Raw genomic sequence first — 19,489 nt, forward strand, 5'->3', positions numbered from 1 at the left:
GGAGCAGAACGGCAGGTGAGGCAGCTGCGGTCCAATCGTTGGGCCCATGGTAACTGACAGCTTCCGCCAAACACAGTCAGACACCCTGGAATGGAGAGCTAAGAATAAAACTGTAACACTGCCACCCGAAAGGTCAGAGTGGAGCCACTGTCTGCCCGTCCTCTTTAAACTCTGTTTAACCCCGCCAAGTCTCTGAGACTCTGCGGCTCGCTAAATCCCGACATGCACCCGGCTCTGTTCAGGTCCGGTCGTACGCGCAAATACGCTTTGCGATCGAAGTTTCAAACACGAACAAGTCATTTGCGAGATGCTTTATTTATGAACCGAAGAAGTAACAATGTAAAGAGAGCTGGCGTGGTGTTGGGAGTCAGTGGATACTGGCACAGAGTAGACAGAGAGGAGGGGGGTGGGAATTAAAAAAAAAAAAGGCTTTCCTCGAAGGAGGCACCAGGCTGCGCTCGGTACTGATCTGAGCGCCGCTTCGCCACGGTGCATTGTGGAACAGGAAGAGACGCTTTAGAGAGGCAGTGCGAACTCAAACAGAGTTACACGCTGGCCTGAAAGGAGCCTGGGGTTGGAGGGAGGCCGTGGGGCTCGCGGGGAGCTCCCCACCTCCCCGCCAACGGGGGGAAAGGAATGAATACCTCCCGGCGTCTATAAAAGCAGCGCCACGACGTTGAGGATTCACACCTGACCTTCTGCTCGACAGCTGGAGCGACGCTAGAGTGGAGCAATGACTACAACAGAGGAGCTGCTCCCGTATATATGCCAGCTAACGTACTGACAACTGGATACGTTTTCTTCTAAATTCAGAGAAAGCCGGTTCAGAGTAGTGGTGGGCGATATGGACTTAGAATTTTATCACACCCTTTGTGATAACAATAAAATTAATAAAAAAGATGATTTTTTAAATATTGTTTAAGGCGACTGTATGGCTGCCTGTGGGTCCACAACACAGATTCTGCTCTTGAAAAATATTCTCATTTCTTTTCAGGTGTCTTCATTAAAGAAACAGGAGTGATTTATATCACTAAGCTGCACACAGTGACTGCACTTAATCATATTTTCAAATTAGTGATATGTATTGATGCTCTCATGGAACAGTTGAAAAAATATATATATTTCCTATAACACTGTCAGTTTTTTTTTTACATCAGTTGAAATTTATCGAGACAACAGAGAATCAAAATTCCTATCACAAATTTAGTAAGAAATTTGTCCTGATAAATGTTAAACGATACAATACATTCCCACCCCTGGTACAGACTGGCTTTATTTGCAAAAATGAAGCAGCTCACTTGAGATACAATAATTATTTTAATAATTAATTAATCCTATTACCTCCTGTATTTTATTTTATTTTATTTTTTTTTTTACAGTTGCCAATTCAATAGTTTCTTATATTATTTTATGTCTTTATGGTTTGGCTTTATAATTTTAGTGTAGTTTTGAAGTGTGTACAAAAAAAATCAAAACAAAAAATAGACGTTAAAATGAAAAATATGAACTGTGATGCGGTTTTCATTTAAATTATTTCATGCTGGTTTGTATATTCGATCGACTTCCCGAATGAATCTGGAAAAATAAAATGCGTAAACAATGAGAAGTCTTTGATCTGTACGATCCAAAGAGTAGCGAGCGGAGCATCCGGGTGTTTGCGAGCGAGGTGCAAGGGTGTGCAAATGTGTGTGTGTGTGTGTGTGTGTGTGTGTGTGTGTGTGTGTGTGTGTGTGTGTGTGCGTTTGCGTGTGTGTGTTTATGCGGAGAGTGCCGATAGGCTGAGGCGATCGGGGATGGGGTCGGGGCGCTGCAGACTGGCTGCCTCCTAAACTACCTGGGACTGGGCCAGCTGTCACTGCACTCTCCAGACCACCACACACACGCGCACACCAGCAAACACCATTCTCCCATTCGAAGGGATTACAGACACATGACAAACTGCCTCTCACGTGCGCGCACGCGGAACCGTGTGCGCGCTCGCCGGGGATAAACCCGCTTGCAGATGCTTTTGTTTACTGACGGCGCCGCAAAACATGCACGTTTGGATTTAGTTAAATTTGCACACAAATGCTTCTACAAATGTACCAACGCAAACATATCTCTTAGCAAACACAGATTCTAAGCCCGGACTTTCAAAACTGTCGGAAACGCTTTAAAGCAAAAAGAAACAACTATCAGCAAAGAAGACGTTTGTCTTTTTTTTTTTTTTGCTCTTTCGGTGTGGGGAACTGTTTTCCGCATACTGTCCCTTTAAATATTTAAATGTGGCATTTGTCTTGGCATCGAGGCCATTTGGCACAGAATCTAGAGTGGGAGGCTAAAACCGAACCTGACCTCTGCGTCTGCTAAGGGTGCTCTCAACAAAAATAAAAAGCCCCGGCTCTGTAACATATCGGTAACACATACCTGGTGTGTGGACGAAGTAGGCCAGGTAGAGATCCAGCTCCTTTACCGTCACGCCGATGTGGTGTGGCTGGACGCACAGGCCGTGGTTGGAGCACTGGGGCGACTTGACCAGTCGTTCTCCGTCCGTGCTCTCCAGGGGGCTGCCCTTGAACAGGATGACCATCACCAGGTCCAGCCGCCACACCTTGTCGGCCTGGCGGAGGCAGTCGATGCGGCGGATCTTCCCCTTCTGGTCGGGGTTGGACAGCACGCAGCAGGGGGCCTTCTTGCCCGTGATGGTGAGCACAAAGTCCTCGCGGAACTCCGGCCGGATGTCCTTGCGGAGCTTGGCCAGCAGGCGCGAGGCCCACTTCTGCTTGATCTCCGGCTTCTCGCCCAGCAGCTCGTCCTTCACGGCGCGCTCCTCGTCCTTGCTCATCCTCTTCTCGTGCTTCTTGAAGTACTTGCGCTTGCGGGCCTGCAGGTTGAACCAGGTGTAGGAGAAGGCACGGACATGGGGGAGGAGGGCCTCGATGAAGGGGTGAAATTCATCCTGAGGACAGAAGGGGAAAAATGTTAAGGGGCTATAGGACGGAGATTTGATTTAAAAAGTGGAACTAAACATTTTTTATTCTGAAATTATTCACAGAAAATATATTTCAGATAGCAGTCTAATACGTTTTACACATTGACATTATTCCAATTATCAGTAATTGTTCATTTCTATTCAGTTTTGGTAACAAAACCCATTGAATTTAACTGGAAACGTTTGCTAATTCAAGCGTTAGGTTTTTGTCATTCCCTGTGTGAGAATATTTAGGCTAATAAAGTGTAAAGTGTAAAAACTCAGTAAAATGTAATAACTGTTACAAGATCTTTGTTTGGGAAAGTTTCTATAGCAGTAATCAAAATTGGTACCCAACTTTAGCAATAGCGCTGATGCTAAAGTCAAGCTTGCTAGCTAACACTAAGGCAGAAGTAGTTAACAACACGTTAATGATGGTTATGAGAGTAAGGCCTCGTTTGTTGCAAAGCTTTTTTGGGCTGAATCTTACTATTGTTGGAGCAATAAGTAAAATTTTAATCCAGATTTAACCAGTTTAGCAACAACACTAGTTATAAAGTCAAGCTTGGTAGATAAGACTAAGACAGAGGTAGCTAGCAAAAGACACATTAGCCATGATTCCAAGAGAAAAGTCTCCTTGTTTGTTACAATACTTTTGTTTAGGAAAGTTTCTATTGTTGAAGCAATTACAATTCATATCAAAATTTAACAGCTGTAGCAACAGCACTAATGCTAAAGTCAAGCTTGCTAGCTAACACTATGGCAGAGAAGTAGCTAACGAATGACACATTATCCATGGTCATGAGAGAAAAATCTCCCTGTTTGTTTCTATACAAGTATTATTATTACCTTACCACTGTTCAATTCTTCTCTTTTTAATTTTTTAAACCTGAGGGGACAATCAGTTTGCTAGCAAGTTGTTTAGCGCTGCAGCTAAACAAGCTAAAACTTAAATTCTCTCTATAAATCAGAAACCTTTTCAACCACAAGTCCATTGGCAGTCCTTATCTTTTACTGAGCTGATGTAGGTATTCACAGTGCATCCCACAGGCTACGAACATATCAGCTTTTCTCCTCGTGTTCAACCAGTGGACACCACGCTATGAGAACGACGGTAGTTTCAAAATAAATGGTTCAGGCAAAATTTGTTACCAAAATGAAGCAGCGAATGATCTCAAAAATGCACTATTAGCAAACCAACGTGCTTGATTAAAATGAAAACAATTTTATTGGCTAATATTGAATACTCTGCTAAATTCCTTTTAGTTTAATACAAGCTTCCTAATCTTTAGGCAGTTGCTGCCAAAAAAACAGCACGATAGTTTTGGCTGTCAGGGAAAAGATGCATCCTTGTTAGAATGAATTAAAAATTACTTTTTACTGTTTCAGTAATAATTTCATGCTTTACTCGCAAAAAAATATTTATTTTTTTTGTTTCTTTTAAACATGAGAAGAAACACCACAGGCACAATTTAAGTAATTTAGTCATTTTAGATTTTGGTTACAATTTAACACATTTATTTAGTTGAAAATTAATTACAATCTATCCAAAATAAAATATATTAAATTGCTTCACTTATTAATTATGACAGTCTATGTACGTTCTCAAAATTTAAATAACCAGCAAAGCATTACGTCTGAAACGTTAAAACGTATGTTTTTAATTTTCCTGTCATATAAAATCACGCACACATTCAAACACACAGATATATGAATCTTAATAAGACACAACAACGCAACAAATCATCCTGCTCGTCTCAGCAAAAACAACAACAAACATTCAACAAGAAAGAAAAAAAAAAGAAAAGAAAAATCAAAACGCATAAATCCAAAAGCAGAAGAAAAGCTGAGCCAACATACACTCCCGGTTCTCTGCTGTTTGGACAGGGGAAGGGGAGGAAAGAAAAAAAGGTGGCACAAGGTATTCTAATACCTTCACTACATATCTCTGGGCAACAAAGCCCAGATCTCGCCACAGCGCTCCCGTGCCAGGGTTGCCACACACCGGCCGCTCACCGCCGCCAAGCTTTGCCGCCACAAGCCCGCCGCTGAAATGCGCCGCTAAAAGCTCAGCCATAGCATTTCCTATCAGCGCTATACACACACCATGCAGGGGAGGAATAAAAAAAAACTAAAAAAAAAAAAAAGAAACCAAGGGGAGCTCCAACCAGAGTCACATTTCCACAACAAACTGAAAGCAGACACAAATCACCACAGATAACCACACTGCAAGAGGAAGACAGACGGCCTGGTAGTTACCATTTTGCACTCTCATCATAAATTTGGCACGGCGTTTAAAGTGAAAAAAAAAAAGAGAAAAAAAAAACCTTCCTGCACCAGTTATTTTTTTTTTTCTTTTGCGCTCCCCAATGTAAAGCCAGAGCTGGTTTGGCAAAGAGAGGAGAATTAGGAGATGGGAGGAAAAAAAACACACTTGGAAGCGGATTGTCAACTGAAAAAAAAAAAATAATTAGCTGCTTTAAAAAGTTGAGAATAATAATAAAAAAATTGGGAAAATTAAATAATCAGCAGCACATTCGAAGAAATATTCAGAAATATAAAGAGAATATTTAATAAAAATAGCAGTTTTGAACTGTTAGAAAAATCATTTTAAAAAAGCACAAAAAATAAAAACCTTGAGGGGAAAAAAATCCTTGGCAAAGTACACCCTAATTGGTAGCGGTGTCTGTTCTGATCCCTTGGCCCGCCTCACACACACACACACACAGACACGCACGCACACACACTCACAAAAAACACACACACTCTCTCTCTCTCTCCTACACACGCGCGCAGAATCGAAGAGGGAAAAAAAACCGAGAGCCGAATCAATGTTGGACGAGCGCACAGGACCGCTGGCAAAGCCGAGTGCTGCCTCTCCTTTTTTCTCCTTTTCTCTCCCTCTCCCTCTTTCTCTCTTTCTGGGTCTCGCTGGCCGTCTCTCGTCCTCTCCGCGTTCTCTCCCTAACCATCGCTTGAGCCTCTGCCAGCGCGATGAGAAGGCCCACCTATTTGGCAACGAGATGCCCGCAGCCCAGCCAATGCGTTCGCTTCCAGAGCCGAGAGGGAGGGTAGGAGAGAGAGAGGAAGGAGAGAGAAAGAGAAAGAGGGGGCAGAGAGAGAGAGAGAGAAATGGTAGCGAGAGGGAGGGGGGGCAGGTTAGGTTAGTTTGGTATGGGGAGCAGGTGGGGGTGTGCGCGAGCCAAAACGACAACTTCCAACCCTGACACGGCGGGAAAGTTCAGGAGAAGAAGCCTAAAAGTCCTCGCGCGCACCCTCCTCCATCTTTACTATGGCCGCTGCTATCCCCCTCTCTCGCTCCCTCTATCTGCCTCTCTCTCTGCTTGCATAATGCCACCTTGGCAGAGGATGGCAAAGAGAGGACACGCAGCTCCAGAGTCCCTCCAGACCCCACCACCGCCGCCGCCGCCGCCACCACAGCCGGCAGCTGCTCCGGGGTTCAGCGCAACAAACAAAAGACGAAGGGGGGGAGAGGGAACGAGCCACACTCTCCTCTGTCTGTGCAAACAAGAGTGAAGGATGGAGAGGAGAACACGCTAATGTTTACAAGAGTGAGAGGTGGGCTACTTAAAGACAGCAAAGCAATCAACTCTAGGACCCGTACAAAATATTGCTTCCTCGAGGAAGGAAGGAAGAAAGGAAGGAAGGAAGAAAGGAAGGAAGGATGCATCGATGAGGCCACTTCGAAGGCTGCACCTGCTCCGGCACATGTGCATGGCAGCCAGAGATGGGCCAAGGCTGCATATGGATGGAGGGTGGAGGGGCAATACTTGATGTGTGTTGGTTTCAACTACCTCAAACACCACAACTCAACAAATACTGGAAAACCTTTTGATAAGCATTTTATGACGGTTTATCTGGATATTCCATGGAAATGCTAAATTACATGCAAAACTGACACAATTATCTCAGTACATGGATGTAAAATAATCAATGAAAGCTGAGAGTGAACAGAATATGGGTCTGATTTGCTTTGTAGCTTAGCATTTTCTTGAATTATACATATGATATAAATTGTCATATGTTTTTTTTTTACCTTTACCTTAGAGCTGCTCCTCAGATAGGCCAGCTGATTCCGAAGTATTACAAATTATGACCCCTGATTAAATTATAAAAACTCCAATAAACTTAATCTCCACTCATTATTTATTAATGACTGGATATGTCATTGACAAATATCAAAATTTCATGGAAATATAAAGAAAAGCGATGTGATATTCTGAATATGTGATATTCAACATGTCCAGCAGTTGATTTAATTAATTAATTTATTTTTTACATGTGGTTCACCACCCAGGGTGCCATTCTGTTAGGGGATGACTGATACATTGGTACATTCCATCCATCTTCTTGACACCCTTGTCTGTCACCAGTCTGTCGCAGGGCAACACAGAGACACACAGGACAAACAACCATGCACACACACACTCACACCTAGGGGCAATTTAGACAGACCAATTAACCTGACAGTCATGTTTTTGGACTGTGGGAGGAAACCAGAGAATCAGGAGAAAACCCACCATGCACAGGGAGAACATGCAAACTCCATGCAGAAAGACCGGGGCCAGGAATCGAACCTAGAACCGTCTTGCTGCAAGGCAACAGCTCTACCAACTGCGCCACTGTGCAGCCTATTGGTACATTCATGGGATTCATTTTGAGTGCAAAATTTGAGGGCAATTGTTTAAAAAGAAATCTGTATTGTATTTGATCATCTTTTCGTCCATTTTTGAAGAAACAAAGAGAACAGGAGGAGACAAAGACCAAAATGTAACTTTACCTGTGAACAAACCGTCACAAAAACTGGAGATATGTAGAAATGATTGTCAAGCCTCCAACAGAGAAAATGCTATTATGAAAAGAATAAAAATACATAATTTATATATATATATTATATATATATATATATATACACACACAGTTTTTTTCAGTCTCAATTGATCCAGTCCAGTCTAGGCGTTACCAACAAATGCAAAAGTAAATGGTAGTGTTATTTATCAGCAACAAATTTCACATTTAAAAGTTACACTATGTATATATATATTTTTATCAGTGAAACTATTTCATTCACAACAGTTCTTCATAACAGCATACTAATAACTGTTTTCCACAGTAAAACTACTAAATCCCCAGCAGGTTACCACGACCTGATCTGTTTACGGCACATTAATGTAGATTTGCAAATGTGATCTGGGAAAATTCTAATCTCTCATTTATTTAATTTACAGTAAAATTTAATTATGAAAGAAAAAAACGGGCCAGTGTCCATCTTGGATTTCTGTTTTCAGTTTAAGTGGAATTTACTCTGAGGCTATCAACTAAATCTTCAGGCGGTAATTTCTTCAGGGTTTTGTAACATTTGGTTTCATTTTAAATTATGTGTCATACAAGAAACTTCAAAGGTTCTTGTAATCTGCCATCTTTGAGGCTAAAGTAGCTCATGTTCTTTTAGTTCAATACAGATTCCACACCTGGTTACTATCTTAGCTAGCTCAGGTTAGCATAAAAGTGGCTATTCTGTTAGCTAGGAAATAAGCTGGAGGCTAACAAAAACAGATGGCCACAGCACTAGCTGGTGAAATCTATGTTTGATTAAAATTAATAATGAAGGTTGAGGATTCTAGGAATGGTGTTCACCATAATCTATCACTTTATATGTAAAGTATAGCATCAACGGAATGCTAATGCTAAAATTAGCTGCAAAGACAAAAATGTGACTTTATCTGTATGTTGACTTAGTTCAATTAAAAAGTCGTGAATGTGACATGTTGTGTCTGGAGCCCAATTGGAAGATGATTCACTCTGTTAACAGTTCGGCTGTTGGTTGGGTTTTTTCCCCCCAACATTTCTTTAATTAGCCATATAAAGCAAATATTTTCCAGCTGGCTGAAAGTGGAACAAAAACGAGACATTTTCACAGATTTCACAACAATTTGGAAAATTTGAGTTGAAAAACAAAAACAATGTTTTTTTTTATAGATGCTGAAGATAAATAAATAAACTCACACACTCCGCACAGGCAGGGGTGAGGGAGGCTATGAGTGTTTTTGACATTCAACTCACAATGCAATAAAAATGAGTACAATAAAAATATTTGTAACACACTTTTCCTTATTTAAACTCATCTATATTTTATGGACTCATTTTATTTTTATAATAATTTGTATACTAAAGAAAACACGGAACAATCTTTAACTGAGGTAAAAGTCAAATCTGAGCGGGTGTCTTTGTTCGTTACTTGGGAATAATGTCCGCTGTTGCTGCAGCACAAAAATAAAAAGCGTACAATGAGAAATACATTTTTTTTGTTTTTGTTTCGACGAGTTTGCATCCTAAATTGAGGATCCTTCCATTTCCCTCCCTTCTCCTTCAACTGCAAAAAACACCGAAAAGCAAAAAAGTCTCTCTGACACACACCAACACAGCCTTCATTAAAGAGCCGTGAACATGCAGCAGCCCGGGTCCACACGCCTCCAGCCTGTCTGACTGCAGCCAGAGTCCGATCCGGGGTCAGATAAGAGCGTGCGTCCGAGTCCGACGTATCTGGGCTCGGCTGCACCTGCAGGAGCTTATGGCTCGCGCCGCAGCGGGAGAAGATAACTGGCACTTGGATGTGATTTGCCGTGTCTCTGCTTTTCACGATGAATTAGAGCTCGCTGGGTTCACCTCTCTGCTGCCAAAATGCAAATACGCCGCCATTCAGATGTCAGCAGAATTCAACTGCAAGGAGGTTCGAGTCATTTCTCTAAGCCTCCCACAAACAGAGACAGTCATGTTTGTTTCCTATAAATAACTGGAGTCTTTAAAGATGACAAATCTGGAGGAACATGCACTGTAAAAAAAGAATTTCAGAGGGTGTTAGATGATAAGTTTTAAAAAAAATATCTGCTTGTGAATATTAGCTTCAATAATAGTTGGATTTCAACAACAGTTAATGTTTTCTTTTGATGACAAATCCATCCTAAGCATTTCCTTCCAACTTCAGTTATCAGCCAATTTTAGTGTAAAACAACAAATATTTTATATGGGTGGAACTGGAAGTTTTGGAAAAGAAATGATACAAGTTAAACAGCTAACAAGCACTCGTAAATAAACTAGCGTTGTGTGACATTTGACTTATTTCAAAGGACTTAAAACGCGCCAATGTTGACCAAAATGCAGAAAAACAAAGCTGAACATAAACAGCACTGCTTACAACGCAAAAAATACAGAAACGAGCTGCAAAAGTTGAAAAGAGAGAAATAAAAAAACTTGAATTATAAAAAGAAAACCAAAAATAGTACAACAGCATTTATTGGTCTGGTGTGAAAGGCAGAGTAAAAGTTACTTTTTTTAAAGTGTGATTTAAATTTAACAAGTGAAGGTGAAGGAATGACATGCAGTGTGAAAGCGTCGCACCGTTTTGGGACGGCAGCAGCTAAAGTTTCAGATTTTATGATGTCTTTACTCAGCAAAATCAAAGTAAATACTAAGATCACGCCGCTCATTTTTATGTTAAGAAAAACTGATCAGGGCATAAAATGTAGGCAAACAAAACTAATAAAATGCATTCTGCCAAAGGCCTTTAGCTCATCAGTAGTGACGACTACAGAGGTAGCTCAACTAGCTAACAAATTTCATTTAGCATTAGCGCTAAATTTAGAGCTTTTTGTCAAGCACAGGTTACAATAACTGCAATAAATAACATTTGCAGTTTAGCATTATCTAAAATTCCTTTTTATAGTGCATAAACACCAAACACTTAAAATGTAAATGTTAACACTTGTGGATGAGAATATCTCTGCGTTTGAGCAAAAGTTGAAGCTTTAACTATTCAACCAAGTCAGTTTCTTAGAAAGCTGTAGATTCAGTGGTTGCCATGGAAATGCTTTACTTATGAGCTACCTTGTAAGAATAGCTTTCTTATTTATCGTTTCAATCATCTCTATTACACCTTAATCACAAACTAATTCCTATTTTTGTTCATTTTTATAGAATCAGATTAGTTATATTATTAAAAATAATAATCAGAGTTGAATAATTTCCTGAGTTAGAATTTTATTTTTAAATGACAGAAACTAAATGTATTCCTGTAACCCATATAGGCTCAAATCTACCCAAATAAAATGCAACCAAATTTATTTTTTGTTAAATTCTAGCAGTTCATTGTGATAAAACCCGCAGGTGATATCTGGTGCAGGTTGCTGCCCTTTGCGCTGTCTGCCGCGTGGCGCAAACAGGCCTGCGGAGCTGCGCGTTTTAAACACTCTCCCGCCCAATCATCCTTCCTCAACTCGAATTATTTTTTTTTCAAAACGCGGGTGGCCTCGCGCTCAATAACACGGGTTTGTTATTTATTAGGAACCAGATCAGTGGCGCGAGTTTCCGTCTACACGGCTCGTGCTCTCTCTGTCTCTCTCTCTCTCTCTCTCTGGGCCCTGTGGTGCGTTAAGGGGTCACCAGAAAGAGACAAACAGTCCCGAAGCGGCTTTTACTAGCAGACCGATATGCTCCCAATTAAAGCCATTGATTATTTTCCAAACATTAAAAAAAAAAAAAAATAGATCACCCAGACCCCCGGTAATAACTAAAATAAATATAAAATAAAAATCACAGCCAAAACAATTAAAAATGCGTGTTCTTTTTCTTCTTCTCCGAGGGCGCTTTAAATATGGATGGTCGGGAAGAAAGAGGCGGAAAAAAAAAGAAAAAAAAGATGAACTCTGCCAGGAATCGGGAATTCCTGCAAACAGCACGTTTAGACGTCTAAAAGGAGACTAAAAGTTGACATCAGGAGGGGACAGGCAGCGAGCAGACGGTTCAAATGTTGGGACTGAAACTCGAACAAGGCCCCGAATGACCGGGGATCATTCCAGCGCCACATCTGGAAACCCCTGCGCATTTTCTCCTGCTAAATTCTCCCGATTTATCCTAACAAAGGGAGGGGGGTACATTTTAATATGCCCAATGCCATTATCTTGTGTTATGGATGCATCAGAGATCACATAAGAAGAAACATGCCACCCCACCGACCCGCCCTTCTTTCTCTCCCAACTTAAATTTCCTAAATTGATCCGACCATTAAAGGACAAAAGACGTGATTTTTTTTTTTTTTTTTTTTAAAGGCGTTTATTTTGCGATTCTCCGCACGTCCGACCGAGACTGCAGGAGTTGGCTGCCAACTTCAGATTAACTCTTTCAGAGAAAAGAGGAGAGGAAAGGCTCTTTACTGTGGAAACAAAACAAGCAACAACAAAAAAAAAACATAACTCCATCATTTCCAGCTCAATTTATAAACGATCAAAATGAATCGTGTTTTTCCCCCCTCCCAGCTAATTAATTTCTATCAGCATTTCTATTAATTTGGATGAGTACAATGAAGAATATATTACATTCGGACACTTATTACCTCAGTAATCCATGTAAAATGCACCTTCTTTGTATAAAGTTCAGATGGATTGTGAAGAAAACTGCTTTCAAATTAGCTGATTGGAAACGTAAAGGAACAACATATGATCCAGACAGGGTTTTATTTAAATTTGAAAAACACAAACACATTATTATTACAATTTTAATTTTTTATCATGGTTTTTAGAATTTTCATTTTCAAACATAGAGTCAAATACATGCGTTTGTTCTGATTTTTGAGACGGGTCAACTTATAGCCAGGGCCAGACTTTGAGGGGCAGTAGCCCTGGCCTACAATTGTTTTTTTTGGAGGGGGGGCAAAGATTTTATTTTATTTATTTATATTTTTAGTTTTACTTTATATAAAACTCATAGGCCCAAATGTCAAAATTTTCCCAACATAAACAATTGTTTAATAATTTTCAAGTATTTGAAAGATATTACGTTTTGGTCGATTTCTTTGGGAACAACATGGAGTTATTGGCTGGAGGTTGTATCAAACACACCACGCATCAATTAATACCTGCTGACGTACAGCACTACCTATTACTGTAATTTGCATGAGTAAAGGACTTTTTTCTTTAGTGAGTAGGGCACCAAAACTGTCTCCAGGCCAGGGGCCCACGTCCTTGTAAATCTGGACGGTGGAAATGTAGTTTGAACACAGCGTTACCTTAATTTGACTCATAGCTTGCACTCCTTTAAATTCCACATCCTGACTGGAAATGGACTGCAGGCTGACAGCATGTAGTAACATGTAGCTGACGATACTACCTCTTTATTTATCATTCAAAAAAAATTATTTTAAACACAAATGTATTATTTAAATATTGCAATATATTTCAGATGATGTTCTTATTCTCATGAATCCAGCTGATTGCACTACGTTGTATTTAGGGGCACCAGAAAGGTAGGGATACTACAAAAGCATGCCTCACTTTTCAGATTTTTATTGAAAAGTGAGGCGTGTGGTTGATATTTAATACCAGATCAATCACAAATAACCTCTTTATAGTTGGAAAGTTCTAAGAAGTTACTGAGATGAAGTGAGATTTAAAGTCCACATCTTCAAACCAAACAGGGGGAAAAAAATGCATTCTGGGCCAGACTTTACAAAGTGCTTACAGGGGCACTAGCCCAGGGCTTCAATTTATTGGGGACGCCAAATTCTTTTCTTTTCTTTTTTTTATGTATGCATGTTTTGCAAATGATCGCATTTGTTTTCCAAGACAAAGCTCACATTTATTCTACTTTGTTCCCAAAAACACAATATTGTTTCAAATAAATCATTTTAATCCATCTAAGTGGACCTAAAAATCACCTCCATTTGTTCAGAACAGCCAATCAAAGCTCAGAGAAATTCCAAACTTTGTGGCTCCCTCTGACCCGGCGGCAGCCAATCGTCCGTCCTGCGGCGCCTGACCTCGCAGCAAATGCGCCACATCTCATCAGGCCAATTAGAGTGGGGGTCCGCATAACCCGGGGGCCTCCCAGCTGCCGGGCCCTTCATTAGCGCAGCCCTTGTTGTCCTCTCCTTCCCCAGCTGAGTGTCCCTGACACCGTCTCCCCGACCTGCCTGTCACCCCGGCGCAAGCTGCTGACACCCAGCCAGGCCCACGGATCAGGACGCCATCAGATGAGAGGGGGGGGGGGGCGGCTTTAACAGGCTACATCTGGATTCTTATCGATTTCCTTTTTTCTTTTTTTTACTCGCTTGGACTTTGAGAAACAGAGTTGAAGCTCACAGAAACACGTTCATCCTTCTCCGCTGGATCAAAAGAAAACTGGTTCCTGACGTGATTTTTGTCTCTGCGTTGGATTGACCCCTTTACTGCTCCTGTCCATAATCAGAAACAGGCACTACGACTTAAATAATAAAGGAAGGGAGACAGTGACTAAGAATCCCCCCCTCATCCCACTGACCCACCCTTTCCGTTGCTCTACCGTGCAAATATCCACGGAGCTTGGTGTCCTACGCTGGTTGCACTTATCCCAGTTTATAAAGCGGCACGTTACTATGTGTGAAAAGTCTGCAAGCAATTTGTGGCAACTGCGTGCTAAAGTGCCCAGAGTGGGTGGCTGTGCGGGGTGGGCCGAGGAAGAGGCACGCACCGTGCATTCCGATCCGGTCCGGGGGGGTTCGGCGGGGGGAGGCCTTCGCCGACCGATGTGGCTCTCATCTCGACTTAAAACGATCAAATTTGCAGAAGGGGCAAAAATCGAGCACATCTCCCTTTTAAAAACAGCAGCGTATGGAGAAATCTAAGAAAAAGTAGATCATCTGTGGGAACAATTAAAAGGAACAAGATCGAAGGGGGTGAAGAGATGGGATATCGCCTTCATCAAGCCGTTTCCCACCTGAAAGACCTCTACACAGTTAGCTACACTATTCTCTACACAGTTAGCTCAAGGCATAAGCAAATAAAATAAGCAGGATATTCAAACCAACACAAAACAGCTTTAAAAAACATTAAATCTCAGTCCTACTGATACCAGGTTGCCTGCAGTCAAATTTAAGACCTTTTTAATGCCATCCTAAATGAAATTTAAGATATAAAACTACTTAAATACCTCTAAAAAACATAAGATTTCAGCACTAATGATATCACAGTATCTACAACTTTCAGCAAGTGAAATTTCAGACTTTTTAAGACTTTTTTAAAGTCACAAAAAACTATAAACACAGGTGTGGTTGGGGGTCTTGCCACATTACAATAGCTATCTAGCAAAAGCATACCAGCATCTAGCCGTCATTACCCTCAAGTGTGTGCAGCTCAAACTTTTAAATGAGAACAGTCCCAGAGAAAAACATTATATCGTCCTGCCACGACAAAATTTAAGAACTGTGATTAATGTATTTAAGGCCAACCTATATTTTTAATTAACTTAAGACATTTCTTAAGACACAAATTTTAGACTTTTAGAGTATGTGCATCTGAAATAATTGAACAAAAAGAAAGACATTTGACAAGTATCTCAAGTGAAAAATATTTTTAGATGGATGGGCTAATGCTCAAGATCATGTTACACTCTTAACCTTTATCACAGAAGTGCAAACTAGATAAGCATGCACTGATTGGAGTTTTCTATCTGATTATCAACCTTTAAAAATCCAGACCCACCATTGCCGATTTTGGCCAATACTGATGTTTTTTGTCTGAAAAGTTGCTAAACATTGCTGGGGAATAAAAGATTCCCACAACAGAGTTGTTAAGTTGGCAACAGTAGGGTGACTATTACATGTGTAGATGTGACCTGATGTGTCTGTCAGTCAAGGCAGATGAGATGAGTGGATAAGACCAGTTTCACATGGAAGTATAGACCAACTGCTCATGTCCCAAAATTAAGGATATCAACCCGATTTATTGGCCAGCCGATTTATCGGTGCACCCCTAAGCTAAAGCTATGCCACTGTCAGGAAGGATCCCAAACACTCCCCAAAACGTTCTGGCTGATCCGTTTTCACCGGATCAGGTAGGACGTGGGGCCTCAAACTCCTAGTCTACAGTCAGACCTGAAAAGGCCTTTTGTGTACGACGTAAAAACACGTTCAAGAAGTAAGAACAGTCCGCCGGCCTTCTGTTTGATCACTCTGAATTATCCCATCCTGGAAGGTTGGGAACCAACAAAGATGTCAGACCGAAGTGTTTGGCTCCAGGCTATTTTTGTTTTAGCGGTTTTATAGAACAATATTTGCTCGTGCTTGAGGTGGAACGCCACATGCAGAGGCTTGCAGACGCAGCTGGATGACAACCGTATTGATGATCACACCGCCGGGAACCTGCTGCTGTATCATTGGGGTGTGATGACAATGAGTGTCTACGGGGACGCTGGTGATGTCACTGTGACCTGAGAAACAAAGACCTTTGAAGACACAGTTCCACTCAGCACCTCGGCAGGAATGATGGTATTTTCTCGTGTCTGTTGTTCACACACCGGATACTCTGTCCAAAATGTTTTACTGTCTTTACCCTATTGTTATTTGTCATATAGAAATCAATGGAAATTCTTTCTGTGAATGAAAGTTGAGCTTTTTCCAAAGATTCCCAAATTGGATTCAAATATAAACTTTGACTAAGCCACATAACTATAATTTGAACCAAACAAAGGTAGCTTAGCTGTATGTTTAAGAAGGTGAAATTAGTTTTGTTTTTTGTTTTTTTGTTAAATGCTGCACAGTTGTCTTTTGTTCTGTATTAAACCAAGAAAACAATTAATTAAAAAAAAAATCAAAATTGGACAAAATTGGCTTCTATCTAAACAACAAAGCAATTCATGACCACAGAAAAGAAATCAGTTCACTTTCAATAACTTCATCAAACATCTGTCAGAGAGGAGTGCTTGGCTGCTGGTGGACGGTCGTTTTCTCGTCTGCCTTAAAAAGCCACCCGGTAATCAGTAAACACTCGTGACCCACAACAAAGAAAGTCCATTCTCTTCCATAAAGCTTTCATATTTTTATCTCACAAAATAAGGAAAGAAAAAAACCCCGCAAACTGTTTTTTTTGGTTTTTATGACCCTGTCGGATGTGTTTTATCAGGTGAAGCATCTCATCCGGTGAACAGCGTCCCCTTCAAGGTACATCACAGAGATTCCCTGATTTATCAGCACGCTCACAGTAGACGGATGTTACTCCACAAGCTTCTCGTGGAAAAAAAAAATCCTCTTTTTTTTTGCATTTGAAATCAGAATTTTGACATGACCCAGATTGAAAAAGGATCTTCAGGTTCATGTGTTAACTTGCTGCTCAGCAGAGCTGTAGGGCTTTACTCCTCTTTTCAAAGAGATGAGAGCAAAATGCCCGAGTCAGCTACTTCACACACTGCCGGGCAGAAAGACATGAGCTGGAACAACACGGGTGTGTTTTCGAGCCTGAGACGGCGGCGTCTGTCGCCCATTTAAAGGCTAAAACCCGACTGCAGATAACAGCTCGGTGAAACTGGAAGCACTGCTGCACAGTAAGTTTGGTTTGTGCGCCTCCAACCCTCGATTCTCTACGTTGAACATCGTTTAGGTTCACAGAGATTTACGACCGAGCGCAAGAGCACCACAAAGCCTCTGGCTGGAGTCGGATTATATTCTAATCTACTTCATCCTAAAGAAAAACAACTTTCCAACCTAAATGTGGTTCCTTTTAATTTTTAATTACTGCAAAAAAATCTATTGTTTACATCTCCAGAGGAAAAATCCACTTTTTTTTTTACCTTGTTTTACTTTGAACATGTTCACAGAATGAGTTTCTATTTCTAAACTCTGGATATAAAGAGATAAGTATTTTAATCTGGAATGCATTCTTTAAGTTAGGTTCACAAAAAAACTTTCCAATCAGAAAAATACTTGTGTGGGAGTAAAAACCTGAATTTTTTACACTAAAACTGTGGAAATAATCTCACTAAATTTAGCTGAATCCCAAGAACAGCTTTTGTAAATCTCATAAATGATTGAACTGACTATACAACTTCAACGATTAACAGATGAAAGACTGGGTGCACAAGAAGAAAAGTATTCCTCTCCACAGGGTCAACATTAAGCATACAGGTCCAAATATACACATGTAATTAGTTTTCAGGTGGTGAGGAAAGTTCTAGAAGGTACTTTGACTTCTCGATTTGAGTGGCACAGAAAATATTTTGTTTGATGGTGCTTGTACAACTGATTCTCAGAACAACTTGAAGGGCTGAAAAACTGAGAGAAGATCAAACACAGGAAAAAAATGTGTACATTTACACAAGTTGGGAATGTTTTCAGGAGCTATTTGGAAAAGAACACAACATGTAAGTATTCTCACCCCACACACCAACCACAAGACCATAAGATGAAGGATGAGGAAGACAGCTGAACATGTGTGGGAGAAGGTCATTTCGTTTCTTTGCCATTTTGCACTTTTTCAGATTTTGGTGGTTTCGTAGCCAACGTTTCTGGGTATGTGAAGTAGGTACCATCAGAAACCAGATCTTTAAACTTTCAGAAGCGTGGCGTGTCATAGAACATGCTGGATTTGGAAATGTTGGCAGCCTGTCGGACATCTCAGAGTTAAGGTAAGAGTCTACATTTTCTAAAGAATAAGCACGTAGACTGCTGCTGACCACCAGTAATGCTAATTGTACTAACCACTACTATTAACTCTGGAGTAATTTTTTCTTTATGTTAAAACTGGGACTGCTCTCTCACACATGTGGTGTAGCACTGCCACGACTCATAATGCTGTTACATAATTAATGACAGCCCTAGGGTAGGATGGAATATTTTGAATGCTATTAATTATAGTCTTTGAGAAACAATGAACTAATATTGGTACTGGAAAGCTTCTGAACTGGGAATGTCTGATGGGAGACATGAAATGGCTACAGTATCAATGCTAGTCAACATTTTTAAAGCTGTGGATTCAAACCAACAAAATTTGACATAATTCATAGCTTGAAGTCTTTTTAATGTAATATCAACGACAGTGCTGGACTGACTCGCCATGTTTCCATCAACATGTGCATTTTGAAGTATTGCTGATGGAAATAGCTACATTTTAAATAACTTCTTCAATTTTGCAATAGTATTTATATGCTCGCTTGATGTGATCCGCAAAAAAAAGAGTTAATGCACTAAAGGGGAGATGGAAACACATTTGCTGAATACATTTTGACATAGTGAACATTTACCTCGGATAGAATTATGTTTCTTTCGTTACGTCTTTGGAAGGCATGTAGCATCCCCCAATACTTGACATGACAGAACCAGAACAATTACATCTTTCTCTATAGCAGCACATTGCTGAAAACCTCTCTCCATTTTTCTGAGACATTTTTCTGAGTACTGTCTATGCTAGCCTGCAACCTTCAGTTCCTGTTTATTACAGCCATACGCAACATTAACAGCTGACAAAATGGCGTTTTGCGTAGCCATTTTGATTCGCTCCAAACCAGCATAAGAAAACACAGCTAATTAAAATGTTCAATTTTTTCCTTCTTTTTTGCAACATTTTTAAAATTCACACGACACCTGGACGGAAACATGGATCCTGGATTTATCCATACGGAGAACAGACCGACAAAGCCCCACCACTTCTCAATGTGTGCTAAGCAATGCTAGTCAGCTAGCTAAAATATGCCCAACAACAAGCCCACAAAAAATATAAC

At 40.6% G+C, this 19,489-nt stretch overlaps 1 protein-coding gene across 22 annotated transcripts in view; it reads right to left on the minus strand.

Annotated features, from left to right (window-relative positions):
• Positions 1–19,489, minus strand: part of nfixb (nuclear factor I/Xb) — a 199,567-nt gene that overhangs the window by 125,134 nt on the left and 54,944 nt on the right. For 9 of the 22 annotated variants that reach the window (XM_008415321.3, XM_008415312.3, XM_008415310.3 and 6 more), the window contains one exon: positions 2,407–2,938. In XM_008415321.3, the coding sequence (XP_008413543.1) occupies positions 2,407–2,938 (532 nt within the window). Of the gene's footprint in view, positions 1–2,406; positions 2,939–4,883; positions 5,182–5,209; positions 5,948–19,489 lie in introns of those variants that run through there. The other 13 variants (XM_008415317.3, XM_008415327.3, XM_008415308.3 and 10 more) reach the window with 8 other exon arrangements.

This window comes from Poecilia reticulata, chromosome 8 (genome assembly GCF_904066995.2).
Source record: "Poecilia reticulata chromosome 8, P_reticulata-male-v2, whole genome shotgun sequence".
Classification (NCBI taxonomy): Eukaryota; Metazoa; Chordata; class Actinopteri; order Cyprinodontiformes; family Poeciliidae; genus Poecilia; species Poecilia reticulata.